Source organism: Haliaeetus leucocephalus, unplaced genomic scaffold, assembly GCF_000737465.1.
Source record: "Haliaeetus leucocephalus isolate CR32 unplaced genomic scaffold, Haliaeetus_leucocephalus-4.0 Scaffold830, whole genome shotgun sequence".
Lineage (NCBI taxonomy): Eukaryota > Metazoa > Chordata > Aves > Accipitriformes > Accipitridae > Haliaeetus > Haliaeetus leucocephalus.
Genome location: NW_010973266.1, coordinates 423,246 through 445,652, shown reverse-complemented (window position 1 = coordinate 445,652; position 22,407 = coordinate 423,246). Strand labels below are relative to the sequence as shown.

Here is a 22,407-nt window from a genome sequence, read left to right as displayed (position 1 = left end):
TTAGGTTCGAAGTGCTTTTCTGGTCTACCTTCAAAATGTAGCTGCTGTAGACTTTTTTTCCTGTAGGTTTGAGTCTTGAATTTTCTAGGGAGCTCTGAGTTATCTATGTATCTCCTCCAGTGGGAGGTATGGATCGATACAGTGATGCTCTCCATTTATCATATCTGTCATCCAAGGATCTCAAAGGTGTAATGAAGATGACAAGTAAATAGCATTGCCCATCTCATCCCAGGCTGGGTAGCAGAGGCAGAAAAAACAAGTGTGTCGTTGGCTTTCTGCCGTGACTCATCTTGTGAGGCCACCGGACGCAGAAAGGTCCAGTGACCTGCAGTATGTCTCCAAGAGCCATGGTGGCAGAGCTGCCACTAAGAGCTAAGGCCATCTGGTTTTGCACTCCTATAGCCTCTTCCTGCTGCTTCAACGTGAGTCCATGTTAGATGGTATTTTGATGGTTGTCGTATTGCTGTAAATTCTAGCTATGTGCCTTTGACACTTGCTACAAGCAGTGTCCTGGGGCATCAGAAGGACTAGGAGCACAGGAAGCAAAATTCAGTAACCCCTCATCCCTTCTTGGGAGTGAAATCATTATTCCTCCTTGTAGGAGACATTGCCTTTTTGGGTGCCACAATGGGGAGAGCGAGCTGGGAGTTGCAGAAGAATGGGGTAATGGTAGAAGAATTGGGTAAGCCTTGGGTCACTGTGCACTGTGAGGACCCTGTACATGTTGCTCATCTGAGGGATTGCTGTCACTGCTCAGGATTTAGTTTGGCAAGTTTTTCAATATTTGATCTGATTTCTCAAAAACAATCTCACCTGGCAAATGGGAGGTATGTGCGGAGCTGCTGGAGGGCCCTGGAGCTGTCTTGTCAACTTCCCTCTGGTGTACTGGGTTGTTTTCATGTTTAATCTTACAATGTTTTCATTTAGTCAGGTAGCAAATGGGGGAACTTCTACCATTTGCAGTAGTATTTAAAAACAAAAGTAAGGTTGTGCTTCATTTTCTCCCCTGCGATTCCTCAAGTATGAATAACTTGCTTTAAATATTCCTGATTGGTAGTGAATTTTTTTCTCCCATAAAAAGCCGTAGCTAATTTAAATTAACATGAATAGCTGTGCCATCCTTATTTACAAGTTTGCACTCTGGCTTAACTGAAAACCTCAAAACATGCTAAATAGTAATCTTACCGTTGTTCTTAACATAGAGCCTTCAGACACAGTCTTTCTAAGGTAGAGAGTCCTGCACTCTGGAGTGTGTTTGCCTTCAAATTCAGGTTTGCATTCTTTGGGATATTGTGTCACCCGTCATTTAGCTCCTGTCAGTAAATACAGGCTGAAGTGAGGTTTGGTTTTCTTTAGTGGGTTTACAAAAATGACTGACTTCTGTTAATTTTGGATTATCCTTAAAACTTAGGAGGTCCCCGGGACGCCTTGCAACTGGCATAAATAAAATAAAGAGAAGCGATGAGTGCATGTGGGGTTTGTTTGTTTTTTAACATAAAATTGCCTATTACCTACTAAGTAAGGCCACAGTTTCTGTTTTGAAAATAAATACACAGCGCTGTTGAAGTGTGCTTGTGGCCTAATGCAGGATTTGCTTATCTAGTTTTCATAACTACCAGAAAATTTTAATCAGAAATTTCATAATCCCCAAGATCTTGCTTTCTTGATAGTTTGAATCTGGCCTTTTGGTTTAGATCATACACAAACCATATACAAAGCATGTGCCCAGTTCATATCTGTTTTGTAGAGTGATTTTAAAAAAAAAAAATCTATAAATATTATGCTATCTTCATAACTTCAGGTTAGAAGTCAGCTTGAAATTACAGCAGCTCGTAGTTGGCTTGTTTTCTTGTTGCTGCTTTAATAAAAGCAACAATCCTTCATTACTGTTACTCAGTGGGTTGTCTTATTAAGTTCAGAATGAGTAGAAAAAGAGTTAAGTTGCTACATAAGCAGTTAATGAGATGGTGTTTTCAGAGGGACTATTTTATTGCCTGCCTGGCTGCCTTCGGTTTTTATTTGTGTCTGCAGCTTCCTTATTCTGGTTTTCAGTTATGCTGTTCGGCCAAGGGGAAGGGCATGGGTGGGAGACATGGATGTTTTGTTCTGTGTGTTTATTAATTTAAGACGTCCCTGAGCTCGGGCCAAGATTCATCCCAGTTGGCTTCAGGCGCAGAACGAGGGGCTGCTGTTCAGGCAAGTCCAAGTGCTTGCTTGCACCCAGCCCCGTGCCCCCGTATCGGCGGCTCCCCCACACCGAGAGCAATCACTTCCATACGAAATACGGGGAAAGCTAATTGCTAGAAAAAGTAATTGTTTCCTAAGGAGTGAAAACTTCACCTTCTTGACAAATAATGTCTGAACTGCAGAATTGTCAAGGAGTGATCAACATAAAGGGAGGTTGACGGATAGCAAAGGGCGAACATGGTGCTTTTGTCCCTCAGCTTTCAAAAACTTTTGTAGACTTGTAGAATTTATAGGCTTACAGAACTGGATGACTTTTATAGACTTGTAGATAGAAAAAAACCAAAAACTGTTTTTTTACTGCTTACAAATCTTTATAGCCACCTATGGGTAAAGCTTCATACAATAAGCCGTCAATATAAATTAGTAAGTTCAAAGTTGTATCCAGCTATTTGAAAATAACACACTTGATGGGAAAACAGAGCAGAACAGAAATTTCATGCCTGTATATTTCCTAATGGGCAGCTGGTGTCATAACTGTTACTAAAGGGAAGATGTTGAGGCATCTCTCTAATTTTCAGTTCAACACATTCTGCTGCCTCCCACAGATACTGTACATTCCTGTTAATGCTGTGAGAGGAAAGTCTGATTTGGGTTTTTATTCCCCACTATGATGCAAAATTTATACAGAAGTCTTGCTGAAGATAAAAACAACCATTTCTCCTGTAGCTGTACATTTGATGTGTGAAAACAGGTTATTTCCCTCCATTGTAATCATATCTGGGGTGGGCTATATTTCTGAAAAGGCAGAACTTCGAACTTACCATATTTTTGCAGCTTCAGTTTTCATAACTTCTGTAGCAATCTTGAAATGCTTCTCGCAGTTCGTCCGTGACAGGAGCTGTAATACGCTCAAGCATCCTGCAAAAGCACGGTCGTCCCTCTGAGCCAATTCGTTAGAAGTAAATCCATGTAACTTGACGCTCAGATTGAAAGAGCTGGGTATCAGCAGTTCATGTAAAGTTTTTGATACCCAGCCAATGAAGGTGTACTTCTAAAAGCACACGTTTCAATATGTGTCAAGTCTGTTGATTTAATTGCTTGATCATCTTGTATGCATATGAATGTTGTGAAGTTGTATACGAAATGTACCTTCTTAGTGAAAATCTGAGAAGAGGGGACTCAAACAAAAAGGAGAGGTCTGTGCATTGGCACTTGTGGAGGAACATCCTCACGTTTGTACTTTTTTCTTTAATTGTGGGGAAAACTCCCCACTTGAATGCACTGAGGAAAGCAATAACTATCGGGATATTATTATAAAAATATATTACTCCTATTCTTAATTGCTTTTTGTATTTTGTTTTTCAGCCAGAAAATTTACAGAAGAATTGGCTTCGGGAATTTTATCAGGTAAGGTAAAGCTTATTTTCTCATGGAGTTCTATGCACACTTGCTTATTGGCATAATTAATAATGTCCAAGATCTTTTGCTTTGTGAAGTCACTAACTATTTTATAGTCAAAACCAGTCCCAAAAGGTATGTCTCTCTGTATTTCTAAGGAATGATTATAAAAATTCAGTGTATAAACACAAATAGTTCTCATTGACAGTCCTCTGCCTAAAAAAAAGGTTTGACATTTTATAAAAGTTACTTTAGTTTGGCATGATATGGTCTTTTAAGTCTCCTGATTAAGAAATGTATTTGAGTGATTTTAAAAAAAAAATCTGTTGAGAAGTCCAGTTTAATTTGTATTGAAATCTAACAATTTCTGATGTTGGTTTGCAATAGATCAGTCCTACTGTCTGCTCTTTCTTGAAAATTTTCTTGTTTAGGCAATGTGAAAATATTGAAATGGAACCCATATTATAAAATGTGTTGTAAACTTCAGGTGTGGGGTTTTTTTAAAGCATGAAAGCCACTCTTACACATTGTGTTGCTGTATAGAGACTTGTTTAACTTGCAGAGTTCATGCAGAAACATGTAAGCGAGCAGTAGGAAATCAGCACTGGTTGAACACAAAGGTGTCATCCCTAGGAAATAGTGTAGAGCGCTGTTTCACTTTGACAGCTTGTGTCGTACCTGCCAGAATTGATAGATTGAGATTCATGAAATCATAGAATGATTTGGGTTGGAAGGGACCTTAAAGATCATCTTGTTCCAACCCCCCTGCCATGGGCAGGGACACCTTCCACTAGACCAGGTTGCTCCAAGCCCCATCCAACCTGGCCTTGAACACTGCCAGGGATGGGGCATCCACAACCTCTCTGGGCAACCTGTTATAGTCTTTTACCACCCGCATTGTAAAAAATTTATTTATATCTAGTCTAAATCTACCCTCTTTTAGGTTAAAACCACTACCCCTTGTCCTGTTGCAACAGACCCTGCTAAAAAGTCTGTCTCCACCTTTCTTATAAGCCCCCTTTAAGTACTGAAAGGCCACAAGATTCTTTTATTCAGTTTTACATCTCCTATAAAAAAAATGGTTAAAGCAACAACATTCTGCTGTTCAAGTCTTAAAGTGAAACTATATACAGAAAAAATATTAGCAGTATTTTATCTTTTGCTTTTTTGTAACTGAAAACATCCTGTAATTATTTATATGCTCAGGTTACTGGTGCAGCCTATGACCTTTATTGCGATTTTGTAAAATACTGCAGTTTGCTTTTTCTGGCAAGTTTAATGGATTTGCAAAAATCTGAGATGCAATAACTAGTCTTAAATTCTTCACTATCTGTCAACTTCACAAAAGATTCATCTGTTTATTTTTCTTCTTCCGTCTTGATTACTGCTATATGTACATGATGCTCACTGTGCAGGCTTTCTCAGCTAGTTCTGATTTAAACCCTCTTCACATCTTCAGGAAAGACTTCCTATGAAGAAAATAGATAGAACTTTTTTTATTTTGTTGCGTTTTTTGTTGGTTGGTGGGGGTTTTTTGTTTGTTTTGGTGGTTTTTTTGGTTTTGTTTTGTTTGTTTGGGTTTTTTTTTTGAGATCACTGCATATTTTTCAGCATCACATTATTTATGCATCTTTATCAAGGAGACTCCTTGCATGTTCACTTGTTTACTAAAGTGGAGTGAGCACTGTGGAAACGCTTCCAAATAGTTTGTGGAAAACAGGAAGAGGAGGGGAAAAGAATGAGCTGCTAGTACCTTAAAGCAGAGACCACTAACATGTAACTGGACATGGTCTGTGTTTGGTCCAGTGAATATTGTGTACACAAAGTTCAAAATACGAAGAAAACGATACGTTAACGTTCCCTTGTGGCCAGTGAAGTGCAGGGTCCAGACCAGCAAAAGTGTAGCTAAAGTAGACCTGAACCCATCCCTCAGCTGCAGTAGTTTTCCTACGACCACCCTCCCTCTCCGTGCTTCTGCCCTCCGTATCTGCAACTGGAGAAGGCTATACTTAAAAGAAAAAGAGAAAGAAGGGGGGGGGGGGGGGTTACCAATTCTGCTCATTGCTGATAGCAGACAGGCAGTCCTCAGCGTGTTTTGAGGAACAGTAGCCTTGAACCTTGTTCAGTAGCCTTGAACCCTTCTTCCTCTCTTCAGTGTGTGCAGCAGGATGACTGTTTACACTGCGTTCACAAACGCAGTAGGAAGTGGAATAAAACTTTATAAAAAGCTCTTTAAGGAAGAGACTAATATGCTTGTACCAAAAGTAGCACAGCACCATCCTGATACGAGGCTGCATAGCAACCTAGCAAATGTACAACTTCAGAATTTATTTTTTTTTTAAATTCTGCATGCGTTGTTGAAAACATCTGCAAATTGAACTTCATCAGAAGTACTGGAAAATAACTTTTAATATTTCTTCGTAAACTCGAAACCCAGATAAACCGCAGACCACATTTTTTTCCATTCTTCTGAGGAATTCAATTTGCATATGTAGTTGTGTCAATACAGTTTGCGTAACTTCTGAGGATGAAGTCGTTTTGTAAGCAGTCAAAATAATCTCCACAAAAAAGGAAGCACAATTACCACTCTTAAATATAAAATGTTTCTAGAAATCAAACCCATAATGGAGACGTGTCTTTGAAGTGGTGTCAAAGAACATATCAATGAAGGAGCCTTTTTGGGGCTTGTTGTTAAGTTCCAGTAAATTAAAAGAAGAGATTTTAATTGCTGTGATGGGTGAAAATACAAGTCACTTAACCTATGTATTATCATTGATTTATATGCTGTATGCATTTCTGAGAATGTGGTAGCATATGGAGGACTAAAATAACATTCAAATGTCACATACTAAAATTTTTAAACTTCTGCCATTGATCTACAAATATCCTACATTATTAACATGAAAAATATGGAAGATCTAATGCTGTTAAATTAAACAGTTTGTCCAAGAAATGCAAACAGGAAAAAAATACTTTAAATAAACTTTAAGCCATCATTAAAAACATCCCTTACAATGTAGTAGCCTATAAAGCAGCATGCTACTTGATTGCTTTTGTTGACAACACAGTTGACACAGCTGAGAGATGTCGTTTTGTCTGATCTGTTTTCCTTGGATTCATCAGTCTCCAGTCTTGTAAAAGTGGAGCCTGTGTTTTGGGTGACCTCTGACTTGGTGGTTTAAAATTGATTTAACTATCAAACACTGGGTAGTTTTCTACCAGTTCACTATTACTTGCTGCTTTTCCCCCAAGGCAGAGTAAAGCAAAATGAAGGAAGAGTTCAACTGAACTCAATTCCAGATATTTATAGGTATTGGCTTTTGGTGTGCTCCCCGGAGGAGGTGATGGTGGAGCCTTTCCCATGCATGTCATGAAGCACTGGAATAGACAGCGCCCTTGATGTGCTGCTGACAACAGGCTCCTAGGAGGAAAGACTGGCCTGGATCTCAGAAACTTGCTTGTTTTCCATTGCTAAATTTATAGTGAAGCTTGTCCTCCTCGCTGCTCTGCTTTTTCCATTTGATCTGATGGGTGAATACTTGGCATTCCTTTTGGTGCTTTGTAACACTTTTCCTTATGATATAAGCCATAGGTATTGTATTCTCATTACATGTAGATGAACAAGAAGGCTTAAAGCTAGCCAGCTTGTGCAAAAAAGTAGTAGTAGATAATGAAAGTCGGCATTTCTGGTAGCGCTCTAGTAGTGAGATGCTTTGGGAACAAGAAAAGTCTTCTGAAAAATCCATCCACCTGTCCGTGAATGCTTAACAAACTGATCAAAGTACATCATCTAATTAAAACACAGTATCATCAAAAACATTCACCAGATAACTGAAAAATGCCATGTTCCTTCTCTTCTGTGGATTACAATGTTAACTTTAAAGTTAGGGTATTTCAAATTACCTGTAAAGCAGAAAGAAGTATCAGGTCTCCTCCCATGTTCTTCCTCTTCTCCCTGTGCTCCGTCCCCCTCCCAAAGGTAGTGCATGAAGAATACGTGTGCTGGTGTGATAGCAGCTTAAAAAGGAGAGATTTAACCTCCCCAAGCCTTCTGCCTTTGGTTTGGTGTAGGTTAAGGTGGTGATTGTCTGAAGATGTCGATTTTTCTGAGCATCTATTGTCAAGTAGTGATAACTCTTCGGAAGGAGCACAGAGTATCTGAATTTGTGATGTGTGCGCTCTGGCTCCGGAATTCCTCAAATTTGTGTTTTCAGCTTTCCTCTGTGAAGCCAGGAAAGTACCTGTTCTATAGGAAAGTGGAGAATTTTGTTTGTTTAATTCATCTCTAAAAGCTAAGCTGTTTTGGAATACGGCAATTTGAGAATTGGCCCAGCGGATTTTTTTTTTCTTCTATAGTGATAATCAAATTTTGCATCTTATTGCCTCTTGACTTACCATCACTGAACTAATTTTTAAATTTGTAAGCATGAATAAGGCAGCCAGGAGTATCTCTCCTTGATCCGTAGTGTTTTGAAAGTTAGCTCCCTCCAGACAGCTGCTGGTCGGGGGGGTTTCCATCCCGTGCCTGTTCCCAGCCCTCCTCGGCTGTGGCTGTGCCTGTACCTGTTCCTGTTCCACCTCTGCTCCTGCCGTCCCCTTCTGAACCCGCCTGCCCCGGGTGCAGGGTCTGGGGTCTGGGAAGGTGTGGGTGGGCAGACGGGGCTGTGCTGCTGTGGCACAGCCCAGGGCTGGGGCTGGTGGGGCCACGGGAAGCTGAACCCGGACCTGGCACCTCCTTCGTGGCTTAATTTAGGGCAGCAAAGCCTTGAAAGTTCAAGGACCTCATGTTTGCTGGAGAACCCTGCTCTTCTCGGTGAAGAACGGGAAAGTGGTGTTAACAAGGCTGACAAAGGCCACACGGTTTTCTGCAGCTCTGTCTTACTTCTGGAGTAGAGAAGGTACAAACTGTGCTTTGGTTTTTACCTTGAGACGAGAAGGAGCGTTCAGTGAGCTGGCTGCCATCTGAGAAGTAAATTTTTACTTTTTAAGTTTGGAGTTGTAAGGGACAGCAAGCGGTTATGTGTACTTGCCATCTAAAACATGCTTTGATTTGGGCTTGGGGGCTAGGTTAGAACTTCCAATAATAGATCAAATTATTTCTTCATTTCTTTGTTCATTGTTGTAGTCTTTTTTCTTTGTGCAAGGAAGCCATTCAGTTTATGGAAATTATTAAATACCCATTAGTAGGTGTAGACATTACAGAAATCTACTTTTTCCTGTATGCAGTACTCCTGCCATAGGTGGATATATATCCATCTGTAATATGGATCTTTATACATAAAGTGGAGTACGATGGGTGTAAGCCCGTGCCCAGCAAAGCGGCACAAACGTGCGAGGTGTCCCGTGGTGCAGTTCAAACGCTGAAGCGGGACTGTCTCGGCTGGGCGAGGTGCGCACTGGTGCTGCTGCTGCTGCGGGGGGTGCAGCGGCCATCCCTCGTGTGAGCTGCCCCCAGTACCGCCGCGTCGGCCAAGGGTTTGCTTTGGTGACAGCGAGTCGGCTCGCTCCTCTCCGCCTCTTGGGAAGGCGAGGGCAGGATGGCAGCACAGTGGGGTCTTGGGCACCTTTGCGGGATCTTCTGCACTTCGCTTTCAGTGTGGAGTTTGTTGCTCTGATTGCTGTCCCAAAAAAAGAGAAGATTGGTGTCTGTGTGCGGTCTGCAGATGGGTTGCATGTAGTGTTAAAATGTTATTAAAGCCTTTCGATAGGTGTATTTAAGCTCCATTTATTCCAAGTGTGATGATTTTTCCTGAGCTTTACTCTCAAAGTCCCTTTGAGTCCCCCCAGACACAGGTGTTGTCTGTGACTTCAAGCCTAAAAATAGGTCAATTACTTTGCTTCAAATGTGGCTGAAAGAAAAAAGTGATTTAGAACAACTTTTAGTGTGCATAGATGGAACTGACATTAAAATAGGAAGCACAATTTTCTGAGGTGGACTACAATCACAGACTTTTAAACGTAATTGATGTCTGATTTGCAACAGTCAGGCTACTAGTGCATAAGTCAGTGAAACTAATTCCCTTAATACCATTAACTGCCCTACCTGTATAATTACTAAGTGATTCACTGTTTTTCTTCCAGCATATTTGTCTTTTTTAGTAATATTCATAAAATCTTTGAGTCTTCTCTTTCATTAAAGAATTTGATCATAACCATTAAGAATCTTGATAATCTCTGTGGTAGCATAGCTGGTTATTTTAAATGCTATGGATTTGCAGGCTGTGTTTTGTTTTGTTTTAGACCCTAGTAATAAGAAAATCACATTTTGCAGGTGTGTAATGTATGAAGCTGACAACATTCGTTCACTTGAATGCTTTTGGCAGCCCCTGTTAACTGGCTGGTTAGAATAGGCTCCAGGCCACCAAAATTTTTGGAAGGTGTGGGGAATTATGTGTAAGTGATTTTACAAGAGACTTTTTTTTTTTTTAGTTAAAAAAACCCAACAATAAAATGCAGAACAGAAGCTATGGTTGGAAGATAAATGTCCCTGAAGACAGGGAATGCTGTAATGGGATAAACTATCAATGATAAAAGATATCCAGCTTACTGGGCATCATGTTTAGGGAAGGAGGAGAACAAACAACAAGCAATTGTTTTGTTAAAAATCGCCTCAATACCACACAGAGGTGATTAAGAGGAGAAGACAGTTTGCCTGTCAGGAGTGTCTTTGCTGGGGAGGTTGTTTTCTTTTGTTCGTGCAGTAAACGGTGGCCCGGTCAGAAATGTCAGCTATTCACTTCTAGCTCTTGGGTGGCAACAGTTGTGACCTGGACTTGCATTGATCGTGTGGGTACAGAGTGAAAAGGTACAAGGTTGTCAGTGTGTTGTGGAACAGCTTAGCATGTCCGATGCTTTGGTTGGTTTGTTGAGCTGGAGAAATGTGTGAGCATGTTGTAAAGGCAAATGGGATCGTTAATGGTGTTGCACAGTGGCTTGGAAGGATGTCCTGAGGCAGCTGTGCCAGCCTGGCTTTGCTAAGGCAATGCTGCATGACTGGTATGTCCAGCAAAATCAGTCTGTGACTAGGAAACTCATCCGCCTCCTGTGGTGTTATTATGCCTGTCATCAGCCTGAGCACTGCAGAAGGAACCGGGCAGTTCAGTAACGTGCTCTCTTCTGCTTTGCACTCTGCGCGACTTCCAACAGCAAAATCTGTGCACTTGTTAGAAGTGGAAGCAGGCATTATGGGGGAAGGATGTTGCAAAATCCCAGGTTTTGCAGAGTTTGCTCTAGTTTCTAGTGTTCAAAGGAGAAAGTAGTATCTGCAGTTGAAAACAGTCCACTGGAATCAAGATAAAGAAGTCTTGTAAGCAAGTATATCATACCATGCACTTGATAATAAGAAGTAGCAGCAAACAGGGAAAAACTGTCTTTATGGGGAGGCAGAATTCAGCAAAGTCCTAATGCTGGTTATTATGCCCCATCTCTTAACTGTGAATAGTTACTGGTAACTTGGGTCTTAAATATTTTAATTTAGACTCCCATCCTCTTTTCAGTAAAAATTCTCTTACCCCAAAAACATACCTTGGAAACAAGGAGGGAAAGTGGCTCTTCAGAGGAGAGTGAAAACAGATTGTGAGAACAGTAGTTTGGAGCATTTTGTGTGTGATGGGGAAGAGTTTAGTGCTTAACAAGAAATTGGATGATTTGATGAACTAGATGTTATGCAAATGCTGGAGTATTCACAGAACATGCAAATAGGATTATTGTCCTACTTGTGTAAAGTGCCCAGTACCCAGGCTTACAGCCTTAATGTTAGGTCACAGGAAAAAAATAAGGAGGAACAAGAAGTTTCAAGAGCATCCAAGGAGCTGTTTGCAAGGGAAAGCTGTAGGGGCACATAGAAAGGACTTTTGTTGATTTATTTATTTACTTAGGGTTTTTTTTTCCCCTTTTCACCCCCCCTTTCCCCATCCCTTCTACTTTCTTCAGCTGCATTGAGCCTAGTGTTTGGAGTGGGAGGAGTTAAGGAGCTGGAGCTATTGAAAATCTCTACTAATTTTAGTAACGATCTTCTTGTGTAGCATTCATGGCAGATGGTCATTTTAGATGAAAATATGGAGGCAGAGGGATTTTTTTCCCCCTAATGCAATTTTCCATGTTGCTTAATGTGTTTGAGAGTATTTAGAGCCTTTATTTGTAGAAACACAGAAGTTAAAAGTTCACCTAAAAACTAAAGGTCATCTTGGCATTGCTGCATGGGAACTTTGTCTATTAGCTGTTTTAAAGAAAGAAGAAGGGGGGGGGGAGAGAGAAACCACCCACCAACCCAAACCATAGCCACTCAGTAAAGTTGTTTAATTGTTCTAGTGGACTTAATCCTGTTTCTTTAACTAGAAAGGGTGATTAACCGAAATGTTCTGTTACAGACCTGCAACCAGCAACCCTTGCTAGCTTAGATCTTGGGCCTTTTTCAGATGGGTGCTTTTTCCCCAGGTAGGGTTGTTTTGGGTTTTTTTGTTTGTTTGAATCCGTAGCCTGAAAACAGAGTAGAAACGCCTGCCTGCGCCACACGACGTACGCATGCACGGGCGGTAGCCCATTTCCCAAAGCTGAAGCCTCGCTGCAGATGGTTTGGTGAGCAATCCCGGCGGGAAGGCTGGACCGCGTCTGGGCCGCCCGGGGGGACGCTGGGTGCCAGGCGGCCAGCAGCCAGCCCAGCCCTGACATCATGGAAACTTGTGGCATCCTGCGCCTGCCGCAAGCAGAGAACGGGTCTGGCGCTTGCCGCCTGCCTCTGCTTGCTCCTTACAGCAACAAGCTGTGACTTGGCGTGCCATCTCCAGCACCCGGCAATGAAAACAGTGGGTGTTCCCCTGTCCCCACGGAGGAGAGCCCTTCTCTTGTGGTGGTGGGCAAGCGGCTCGGCTGCTGGAGCGGGGAGGTGGCGAAGAGCGGCGTGCTCCCCAGGGTCCGTTGCCTGCTGCCCACGCTGCTGCTGTCGAGGTGCCGTAGGTGCCGCGTCCTCGGGGAGCAGAGGCATGGCGGGTGGCTGTGCAGGGAGGATTATTCAGGGCTCTCCTAGTTGGCAGCATACGCTCCAAGTTAATCCCTCTGCCTTACTAGTTTGTATGTTGGTTCCTTTTTCTATAGTGTGCATTAATGCATGAACATAACCTGTATTTGGAAATACATTTTTCCCTTACTCTCAACCCTTCTTACTGTTTTCTATCACGTAAGCTTTGTTAAAAAAAAAAAAAAATCTGCCTGCTTAAGCTGAAAATTTTCCATGTAAGTGCCTCATCAGAGTTTTGGAGGGAACTTCCAGGAAACAGTGCTTCCTCCTTCTGTAAATGAGACTTAAAAATACTCATTTTTGATTTTGAAAAAATAAGTGTACGTCCATGCCGGTAGTAACAGTTTCTTTACAAAGCTGTGCTACCCGCAGGCTTCAGAGTAGGGACGCGATGGTTCTGGTTTTGGCACATTTGAAGGGCTGTGTTTCACCCATCCTTCGTCGGCGTCCAAGGTGGAGAGGCAGGCAGGGGCAGACCCAGGAGCTCCCCCGGGAGCTGCCAGCCAAGGCGGGGAAGGAGGAGCACCAGGGTGGGATGCAAACCCCAAACAGCGATGGGGACTGTGAACACGGGCGAGGATGCCGGGCACCTGGAGCGTGGGTATCTCAGAACTGGGGGGAGCCCTGACCTGCGGCTGTGGTGGAGCCCTGCTGTGGGTGCAGGTCTGGGAGTGCCTCGGGGCTGTCTGCCCTGCCCTGAGCTGCAGGGTGAGGAGCCGTCTGTGGACATCCCTCCTCAAGCTACTCAAGTGACAGAGTGATAGGGGAGGGTGTAAAGCTGCTTAGCCAGCTGATGAGAGTGTGTTCCTACATTCCTTTGTAAGAGTTTAAGAAAAAACCCTTACGGAATTACTTTAGAATGATGCTGCAGTGTCATTAACAGTAGAGATCTCAAAATGCCAGTTGTGGAGTTACCTCTGCTGTGCATACCTGATAAGTAATTGCAAGTCAGTCTCTTCCTGTCCTTAGTTTACTGCATACCATTAAATTACATTAAAATTTAAGTAGCAATTGCTGGATAATGACTTCCTTGGCTGTGGTCACACTGTGCTGTGGTAATGCACCAGAGGTGATGTCAGCTGTGGATACTGAAATGTGCGTTGAGGTTGTACAGCAGTAACCCCTTCACACAGGCTTTCTTTAAACAATGACTTTATGCCCCCAAAACACAGCTGACTTGGAGGTGCAGGGGGCAGTGCTTCTCCCCTCTGTAGGTCAGATGCCAGGGGTTGCTTTGCATCCTGCCCAGCGCTGTTCTGCCTGGGGGCGAGGGCAGACTTGTACTGGCCACGAAAAGTAAATCCCCTTCCCCCTCTGCTTGTTCTCTCCTTGCAGTCCTCTGCCTTGTGAGCTTCACTGATCTCCACTGAACAAGCAAGGCAGAAGGTTAGCTGCCAAACCTCTGCTACAAAGTCTTTGAACAACTTGGATCAAGTCTATCAGGTTGTTCATGTAGACAGCCTATGGATAACATAACTTAATTTTTCTTGATGGGGGGGACTGAATTCAAGTTCCATAGGCAACCTTATTTTCAGCATTTCTAAATTGTAGAAGAACACTTTCAGGTTTTAACAATGTTCCTGTCATGGCTAAGGTGTAATGTCAGATGTTTCATGTCAATAGAAGAAGACCCTGTTTCAGTGATAGGGAATTTCAGAATGATTTAACCAAAAACCCCACTATGGCTATCATCAAAGTCTCTTGAATCATGTAACAAGAGCTAGAAGTTGGATTTGTCAGTTAATATTAAATACAGAAATACAGGGAGCAGATTCATCTGGACTACTGCCTGGGTATGCACTTGTAAAAATTTTTTTTTTTTTTTCTTCAGGCTTACAGAAATTGCAAATACTTGGAATGCTTTAGGACCACAAATGCTAAATTGACTTGTACATATGTAACAGTTCACAAGGAAACTAAAGCTCATATTTTGATATTTTGACTATATTACTGTTTTGTTTTTTAAAGAAGTAATCCTGGACATGGGACATCAAGGCTCAAGTTTCTGCCTTGCTTGGATCAAGGTCTAAAAATGATGCCCTCACTCCTGCACATGCATTACCCTCTCTGAGAGACTCGTCTTGCCGTTTGCAGGGCTGGCTGGCTGTGCGGTGCAGGGCTGCATGTCCTTTCCCAGCTGCTGTCGCAGCTCCAGCAGACTTTTACCCGCACTGCCCTGCGGCGTGCCGGGCTTGGGGCACCCCAACTGCAAAAGTGCTCTCCTCCACCCCGTCCCCTTACCTGTTCCCTCTCCAAATAGACAAAGACCTATAGGAATGGAAAGAAGTTAACGTTATATTTTTCACTAGTTTTATATTTGTACTTAATGATGTGGGAGCTCAACTACCCGTATCCCCAAAACCAGCTTCTAATTCTGGCTTCCTTTACACTATTCTTGTATATCCAGAAATTGAGAATAATGCCCAACTTTGTAAAAACATTGTGCTACTATAGATGCAAATTCAGTGTTTATGTGATCTTGTATATGATCTTTAACCTCTGGTAACTGAGTTTTCAGCTCTGAAGTATTCATTACTCATTATTATGTACAGTTTGTTCTTTCATAACAGTAGAAAACTAGTAAAAGGTAATGAAGCAGAGCCAATTTGCTCTTAGTTGGAGGGTATTTATTATATGAGAGGATGTAACTAATATTCAGGTACGTTTTTGTGGTTTAACCTGCAAGGAATGCCAGGAAGGCCTCTTACTGCTATTAAGCCAGTGCTGTTTCCCCATTAAAAAATGGCTTATAATTATTTTTTATTTTTTAATATCTGCTGTGAATCCAAGCTCTCAAGGATTTGAATGCATACAAAAAACTTGTGTCCTGCATCTCAGTTCAGAGTCTAGAAATGTTTTCTGTTGCTGCTGCTGTAGCACAGTAAAGTTGTTCTCCAGTGTTTTCTCAAGGCAGGACTCCACATTCAAGGCTCCCTGTTACTCATTGTTCAAAAATGTGAGATAGCTTATGCCTAGATCTTACTTGAAACCATTTATTTTACTTTTGTCTTATCAGTTTATTAGCTTTATTAGCTGTGTAGGAAGATATCTTAATGAAGCGAACTGTTGTAGCAGTTAAGATGAATAATGCAATGTGCCAGCACATTCTTGCTGTGTTCGCAATAAGCAGTTACTGGATGTGTTGCTTTGAAACAGTAACAGTTGGATATGTTTGCTTTACAAGACTAAATAGTTACAACTGTTTTCTAATTATGGTAATTTCATAGAGCTGTCCAAGTAGATAAGATCAGGACTTGGAAGCCAAAACTGATTTGGAGCAATAAAGCACATGGAGAGTTGGGACTGCATGTTGTTTAGGGACCACAAATAAGCTCTGTTATGAAGTTTGATTTCACAGGCTGTGTTTGGTTAATATTTATCTCCACGATAGTGAAGAAAATGAACCAACCAGTTAAACTTCATAAAGATGCTTGACTATTAGTTCATTGCTAATGGATTCTGTGATTGCAGGCTGCTGTCAGGTAGCCCCTTAGACAGCACCTTAGGAAGAAAGGAGCGTCTCTATGGGGACGCTTGTTTCCATTCCACCGTGTCTTCCCCATGCTGTGACTACATGGGCAGACCCTCCCCTGCACCATGGGCAGGACAGTGTGCACTGCAGCCCGTGCTGCGTGCCCCTGTCAGTTGGAGCACCCAGGGAACCCGCTTGGGTACCTGTCCCACCCCCCACCATTTGGTAGAGTTGAACACCTTTAAACATAGAGAAGTTAGTCTTGGACTTTGGTTTCCACGTGTTAGTGCGGCCCTTAAGTTCCTGTTTGACAGTTCTTGCTGAAAATTAAAATAGACATTGAGACTCTTTGGAAATTGAAACCTCTCTCCTGAATGTTGGTAGTTGTAGTCAAAAAAACAGGTTTTGTATGTTCAGAACCACTTTAGATATGTGTCCTGTTCAGTGCCGTGTTTGGTGTTGGACAAGATACTTAAGAAAAACTTCCTCAGCAAGGCTTTTTCTTAATTGTTTGTAAATCTATAAAATTAAGTACTGTTAATGTAAGCTTTCATAGTTATATCAAAGGAAAAGTATGTGCATGTCCCAGTTGGGTGTAATTTCTTGGATTCCAGGTATTTTTTCTTTAGCCTTCTGTTTTGTAGTCTGCTTATTTTTTATTTATTTTATTTTTTTCTATTGAACTTTCCATGGGGTCCTGCTTTACCTCGTTCTCGGTCCTTGCTGATGATGGCCTGTTTTTAAAGCAGGATTGCTACATATCATAGTTAGGCAGAAACCGGCATTAATGAGCTAACCGAAGTGCACAAAGATCCACAAACACGCATGTGGGAGGGAGTATTCACTCTTTTCCTTTATATACTAACATTAGTGAGTAGCTTACCTCAAAATGCCTCACCGAGCAGGTTGCTGTCAAGATTTGTTTCGATGATGGGGAAGCTGAGGTACAGAAGAGGAAGTGACTTGTCTGAAATCACTCGGAAACCAGCGGCTGTTGTCTCCTTTTTGCGAGTCTAACATAGCTTACATTAGAAATGCTGTAATGTCCTGGATTTACTGTGTGATCTGTAAACAGTAGTATGCCATGCTCCCGTTGGCTTTGGCATTCACGAACCGCTGGCAGGCTTCCTGGTGCCCCGGTTGGCGCTGGGCTCGCCCCGGGCGCGCTCCGATGAACGGCGACTGCCTCGCGGCCCGGGATGCCCGCTCCAGGCTCTGTCCGAGGGGCATCCCTGAGAAGCGATGTGCCGCCAGCCAGGGATAAGACCTCGCTGTCGACTTGCCCTCTTGCGCCCAACGGGCACGTGGGGCACGTGCTCTGGGGCGTCCTTCGAGCAGAGATAGGCAGCGTCGCCTGCGGGTGCTCGTGGGTGGTGGACGTACTTTCCGCCAGTCCGTTCCACTGTGCTTCCCTGAGCTGAGCAGCTATGTTGTTGTTGTGAGAAGGTGGCAGTTAAAAGCAGGGACGGATTATGGTTTGCCTTTTGCTCAATGGAAAGCTGCTGCGTTTCAGATTTTGCTAATCTTTAATTCATTGCCTTTTTTTTTTATTTTGCTTGATTTTTCTAAAGAGATAATTTTCGTGGTCAGGAGTGAGGAATTTTGTACTCTGTCATCAGATCAAATGATGATTTCTCTCTACCCTGGTTTAAAAGAAACATTTTAAAAGACCTTTTTACAGTAATATTAGTCACTATTGATTTACATAATTAAAAGCATGACTGCAAAGTTTTATTGTGTCTATCCCTTTTCGGAGTCACAGGGTACCAGCAGCAAAAAAAATTACTATGAAAGGAGAGCTATCCCTGTTACTTTTTTCAGTTACTCTTCGTTGCAGTGAGTTGAAGTTAGAACTCTTCTCAGTCATCATGCCCATCTCCTGCACATCAGTCTGCCACCCATCCCCAGTATAGCAATGGGGGGGGGGGGATGCTGTGCTCCCCGTGTGGTGGAGAATCCCGAACCTGCCAGCACCAAAGCCTGAAGAGAGGAGTTAATTTATTATTCTGCTCCAAGCAGCTCATGGAAACCAGGCCGTTCTTCCTCTGAATGGCCACATGGACAACGTGGCCTTTGTGCTGGCTGGGACCGCCGAGTGCCACCGAGTCAAAAATAAGTGAATTGTATTTCAGATTTTTAACGTGTTATTTACCGTGTATGCATGCATCAGTGCATACTTGATTATTTCAGACTGTTACCCTTTTAAAAAATAGAAATAGTTCTGTAGCTTGTGTCCGTTAATTTACAAGATAAGAAGACATAAAATACAAGTTGTAGAGACTCAGTATCAACACAGAGACATTTTTAGATGTGTTGTCTGCAATGCTGAATATAGTTAATGCCGAGAAAATCTATTAGGACCAAATAACATTGAATGTGTGTTTAAAGTAGCAGCAAATTTATAAATACTGTATATTTGATTTGGTGCATGCCCAAAAAAGCATACATTCTAGGGTTTTTTTTTTAGTATCATAATTGCATCCTTGTGCTGACTATTTAGTATTTAAGATACTTGCATTATGCAAGACTAACACTTGGAATAGTGTGATGGATTTACATGCCTCCTGTATTAGATATGTGTGTATATATACCACAGTGCGTGTGTTATTTAAATACTTTTGTAAATAAGATACTCCATAAATAGAAATATGAAATGTGACAGCTAATCAGCATTCTGTCATGAGCTAATTTGAGATAATTTGTAAAAGTGGGAAAAAAACCCCACTTTAATTCAGGTGTTTGAACTCTTCCAACTCCCAGACAAGGAGATGTTTTGATCATCTTAATGGTGTTAGGTCCTCTTTGAGATGAGTTGCAAGAGGTTCTATATTTGCTTTAAATGACTAGGAACTAATTCATAGTTTAAAAATGAAAATATTAGCTAAAAAAAATTTAGATAATTATTATGTATTATGAGTCTTTCATGTGCATAACAAACGATGCTGGCTGTATTGCTTATTACTATTTTGCTGATAATCCTCCTTTCAGAAATAACACATCTGGACTTGTATCCACAACTATTATCATACAACATAAATGACAACTTCGTTAATAGTTGTTTATCTGTTTGTTTCAGGTTGTACATGCACACAAGCCCCACTTCATGGCTTTACACTGTCAAGAATTTGGAGGAAAAAACTATGAAGCTTCCATGTCTCATGTGGACAAGTTTGTTAAGTAAGTGTGGTGGGCTGATGCTGGCTGGGGGCCAGGTGCCCACCAATGCTGCTCTATCACTCCCCTTCTCAGCTGGGCAGGGGAGAGAAGATAGAACAAAAAGCTCGTGGGTCAAGATAAGGACAGGGAGAGATCACCTACTAATTACTGTCACAAGCAAAGCAGACCTGACTTGGGGAAATCAGCTTAATTTATTACCAATCAAATCCGAGTAGGGTAATGAGAAATAAAACCAAACCTTAAAACACCTTCCCCCCACCCCTCCCTTCTCCCCAGGCATAGTTTCACTCCTGAATTCTGTACCTAACCCCTGCAACAGCACAGGGGGATGGGGAATGGGGGTTGGGGTCAGTTCATCACACCTTGTCTCTGCCGCTCCTTCCTCCTCAGGGGCAGGACTCCTCACTCTTCCCCTGCTCCAGCATGGGGTCCCTCCCACAGGAGACAGTTCTCCATGATCTGCTCCAGCGTGGGTCCCTTCCAGGGGCTGCAGTCCTCCAGGCACAGCCTGCTCCAGTGTGGGTCCCTTCCGCAGGGTTACAAGTCCTGCTAGAAAACCTGCTCCAGTCTGGGCTCTTCTCTCCATGCGGCCACAGGTCCTGCCAGGAGCCTGCTCCAGCATGAGCTCTCCACAGGGACACACCTTCCTTCAGGGGATATCCCCCTGCTCCGGCGGGGGGTCCTCCCCAGGCTGCAGGTAGATATCTGCTCCCCCATGGACCTCCCTGGGCTGCAGGGGTGCAGCCTGCCTCACCATGGTCTTCCCCACGGGCTGCAGGGGAATCTCTGCTCCGGCGCCTGGAGCATCTCCTGCCCCTCCTTCTGCACTGACCTGGGGGTCTGCAGGGCTGTTTCTCTCGCATGTTCTCGCTCCTCTTTCTGGCTGCAGTTGCCATTGCGCAGGGCTTTTTTTCCCTTCTTAAATCATGGGCTTGGCCTTGGCCAGCAGCGGGTCTGTCTTGGAGCCGGCTGGCATTGGCTCCATGGGACATGGGGGAAGCTCCTAGCAGCTTCTCGCAGGAGCCACCCCTGTAACCCCCCCACTACCAAAACCTTGCCACACAAAGCCAATACAGTAAGTAAGTAGAAAGTTGTATCCAAGCAGAAGTCGTTAGCTGTGCGAAGTAAGGAGCCCTGAAATATTTTTCAACTTCAGCATTTTGTATGACCTAGCGGAAGGAAGTCGCTGGCCAAATGTTCGGGCTTTGTGGGCAGGTGTGATCCGACGAACGCCCGTCCGTCTGTCCGTCCCTCGCCTGCCGGGGGGGTCAGGGGCCCCGCCCCGCCGCGCGGCGGTCCGGCAGCGCCCTCTGCTGGCGGCGGCGGGGTTCGGCCGAGTACCGGGGGCCGCCGCCTTCCTCCTCCCGCGCCCCCGCGGCGGACCCCCCCGTTTCGTAAGAGCCGCCGGCGAGAGCGGCGCTGCTTGCACCTCGCGCGTCGCGGGCTGCTCCAGCCGCTGCGTTGAGACCCCCGCCGCCGTCACGGCGGAAAAAAAAAGCCCTCTTCACCCTGCGATGAACTGACTGCTCCTGCCGGCAGGTTGACAGAGTTCAGGAAAGTAAAGGTCCAAAGCTGAGACTGCGGGGCCTCTAGCTCAAATCGCCCCGCTTTACGGAATTTTGTGGTCTTCAGAGCCTTGAGTCCTTCGCGCTGCGTCCAGATGGCACTTGGGGATTTCGAGATTCGTGCTGGAAGCGCAGCTGATCTGGTCGGCTCCAAAGCTTGTGGGCAGGTGGCTATGCCAGGGGAAACTTTCATCCCCTGAAACTCACACCAAAAGGAAATGAAGGCCTGTAGTTACTTTGGGTGGTCCTGGGGACGTTACAGTACAGAGAGCACTGCCAAAGCGATATAGTATCTTTGCCTCGGCCTTCACGTTTTCATTCTCTTCTTTCTTTTCTAGAGAATTGTTATCGAGTGATGCTATGAAAGACTACAACAGAGCTCGAGTTTACCTGGATGAGAACTATAAATCACAGGAACATTTTACGGTAAACTTCTTTATGTCACAAGTTTAGTTCATCACGTGGTGAATTTCTTCTGTTCAACTTTTGGGGGTTTTTTGATTGTTGTGGGGGTGTGAGCTGTTTCCATCATGATGAGGATTACAGCTTTACTAAGAGTGTTTGCTTTGTAGGACATGTAAATGCTGGTTTCACAGAAGTGCATCCATTTAAAAATGAGTAGAATGTCAGATTGTACAGAAAGTCTTTTCTTTAAAACGAATGTCTAAAGGGTTTTTTCCCCTCTAATAACTAACCTTCTTGGCGGATCAGAATTACCTTCCATTCAAGAAATGTGTTACTGTCTGACAGTCTGCAGTGGTGCCAGCTCTGGAGTGTGATTAGCTGGTGACAGGGCTTGGCAAGTGTTCAAGGCTTGGGTTACGAATCACCAGAGCTGATTCACAGGCTCGTTCACCTGTGGGACCAAGAGAAGAGCCAGAGCACAAGTTTCCACTAGTAAGCAAGTGATGTTTAGGTAAATGTAAAAGCGCGTGTGCAGAGTTGCCTTTTAGGCAGAGCAGAAGTGATTGTACGGTCATTGCTGGGACTGTGCAATGCATGAACAGGTCTGCTGTTTGTTTAGGTGATTGTGGCTAGATTGTATGAGAAAGAACAGTCCTCCAGAGGTGAATCAGTGCCATCTCCCTGCTCTCTAGGACAGCAGCTTACTTAGCTCCCAGGATGCTGCCCCGTGGCTGTCGGTGGCTCCGAGGAGGCCTCTTGCCAGGCTCCCTGGTGCATCCTGGGGCTCAGTTCCCTGCATGTGAGCTGGTGCTGCCCGGCAGTTGAAGATAGCAACTGGGATGTGTGGTTCAAACAAGGAAAAGCCAACCCCTCCAACACGCACACAAATCCCAGCTTGGTAGCATGTAACTTAGGGGAATAAGAACCTAGAAAGGTTTTTATCTTGTCATTTTTTAGTGACTCTGGCTAGGAGCCCAGGTAATGTGGAACTGGAGGAGAGATATAAGGATTTTTTTTCTCTTTTTCATCAAAGAGAAGAACAAGATTATCAGTTTTACTGAGCCTTAGTGGGACAAATCTTGTGTCAGGAATGTTAAAACTGTATGTTGAAGATGTTCAGAAAGCCCTGGTACATGAAGGGCAGTAGGACAGAACTGCATGTTTTAAGAGTCGCTTATAGCTCAGAA

At 43.5% G+C, this 22,407-nt stretch overlaps 1 protein-coding gene across 1 annotated transcript in view; it reads left to right on the top strand.

Moving 5' to 3' along the window:
* Positions 1–627: 627 nt before the first annotated feature.
* INPP5A (inositol polyphosphate-5-phosphatase, 40kDa) overlaps positions 628–22,407 on the top strand; it is a 198,356-nt gene continuing 176,576 nt past the window's right edge. The window contains exons 1-4 of the mRNA XM_010582007.1: positions 628–663; positions 3,553–3,594; positions 19,150–19,250; positions 21,154–21,241. Of these exons, the coding sequence (XP_010580309.1) occupies positions 628–663; positions 3,553–3,594; positions 19,150–19,250; positions 21,154–21,241 (267 nt within the window). The remainder of the gene's footprint in view (positions 664–3,552; positions 3,595–19,149; positions 19,251–21,153; positions 21,242–22,407) is intronic.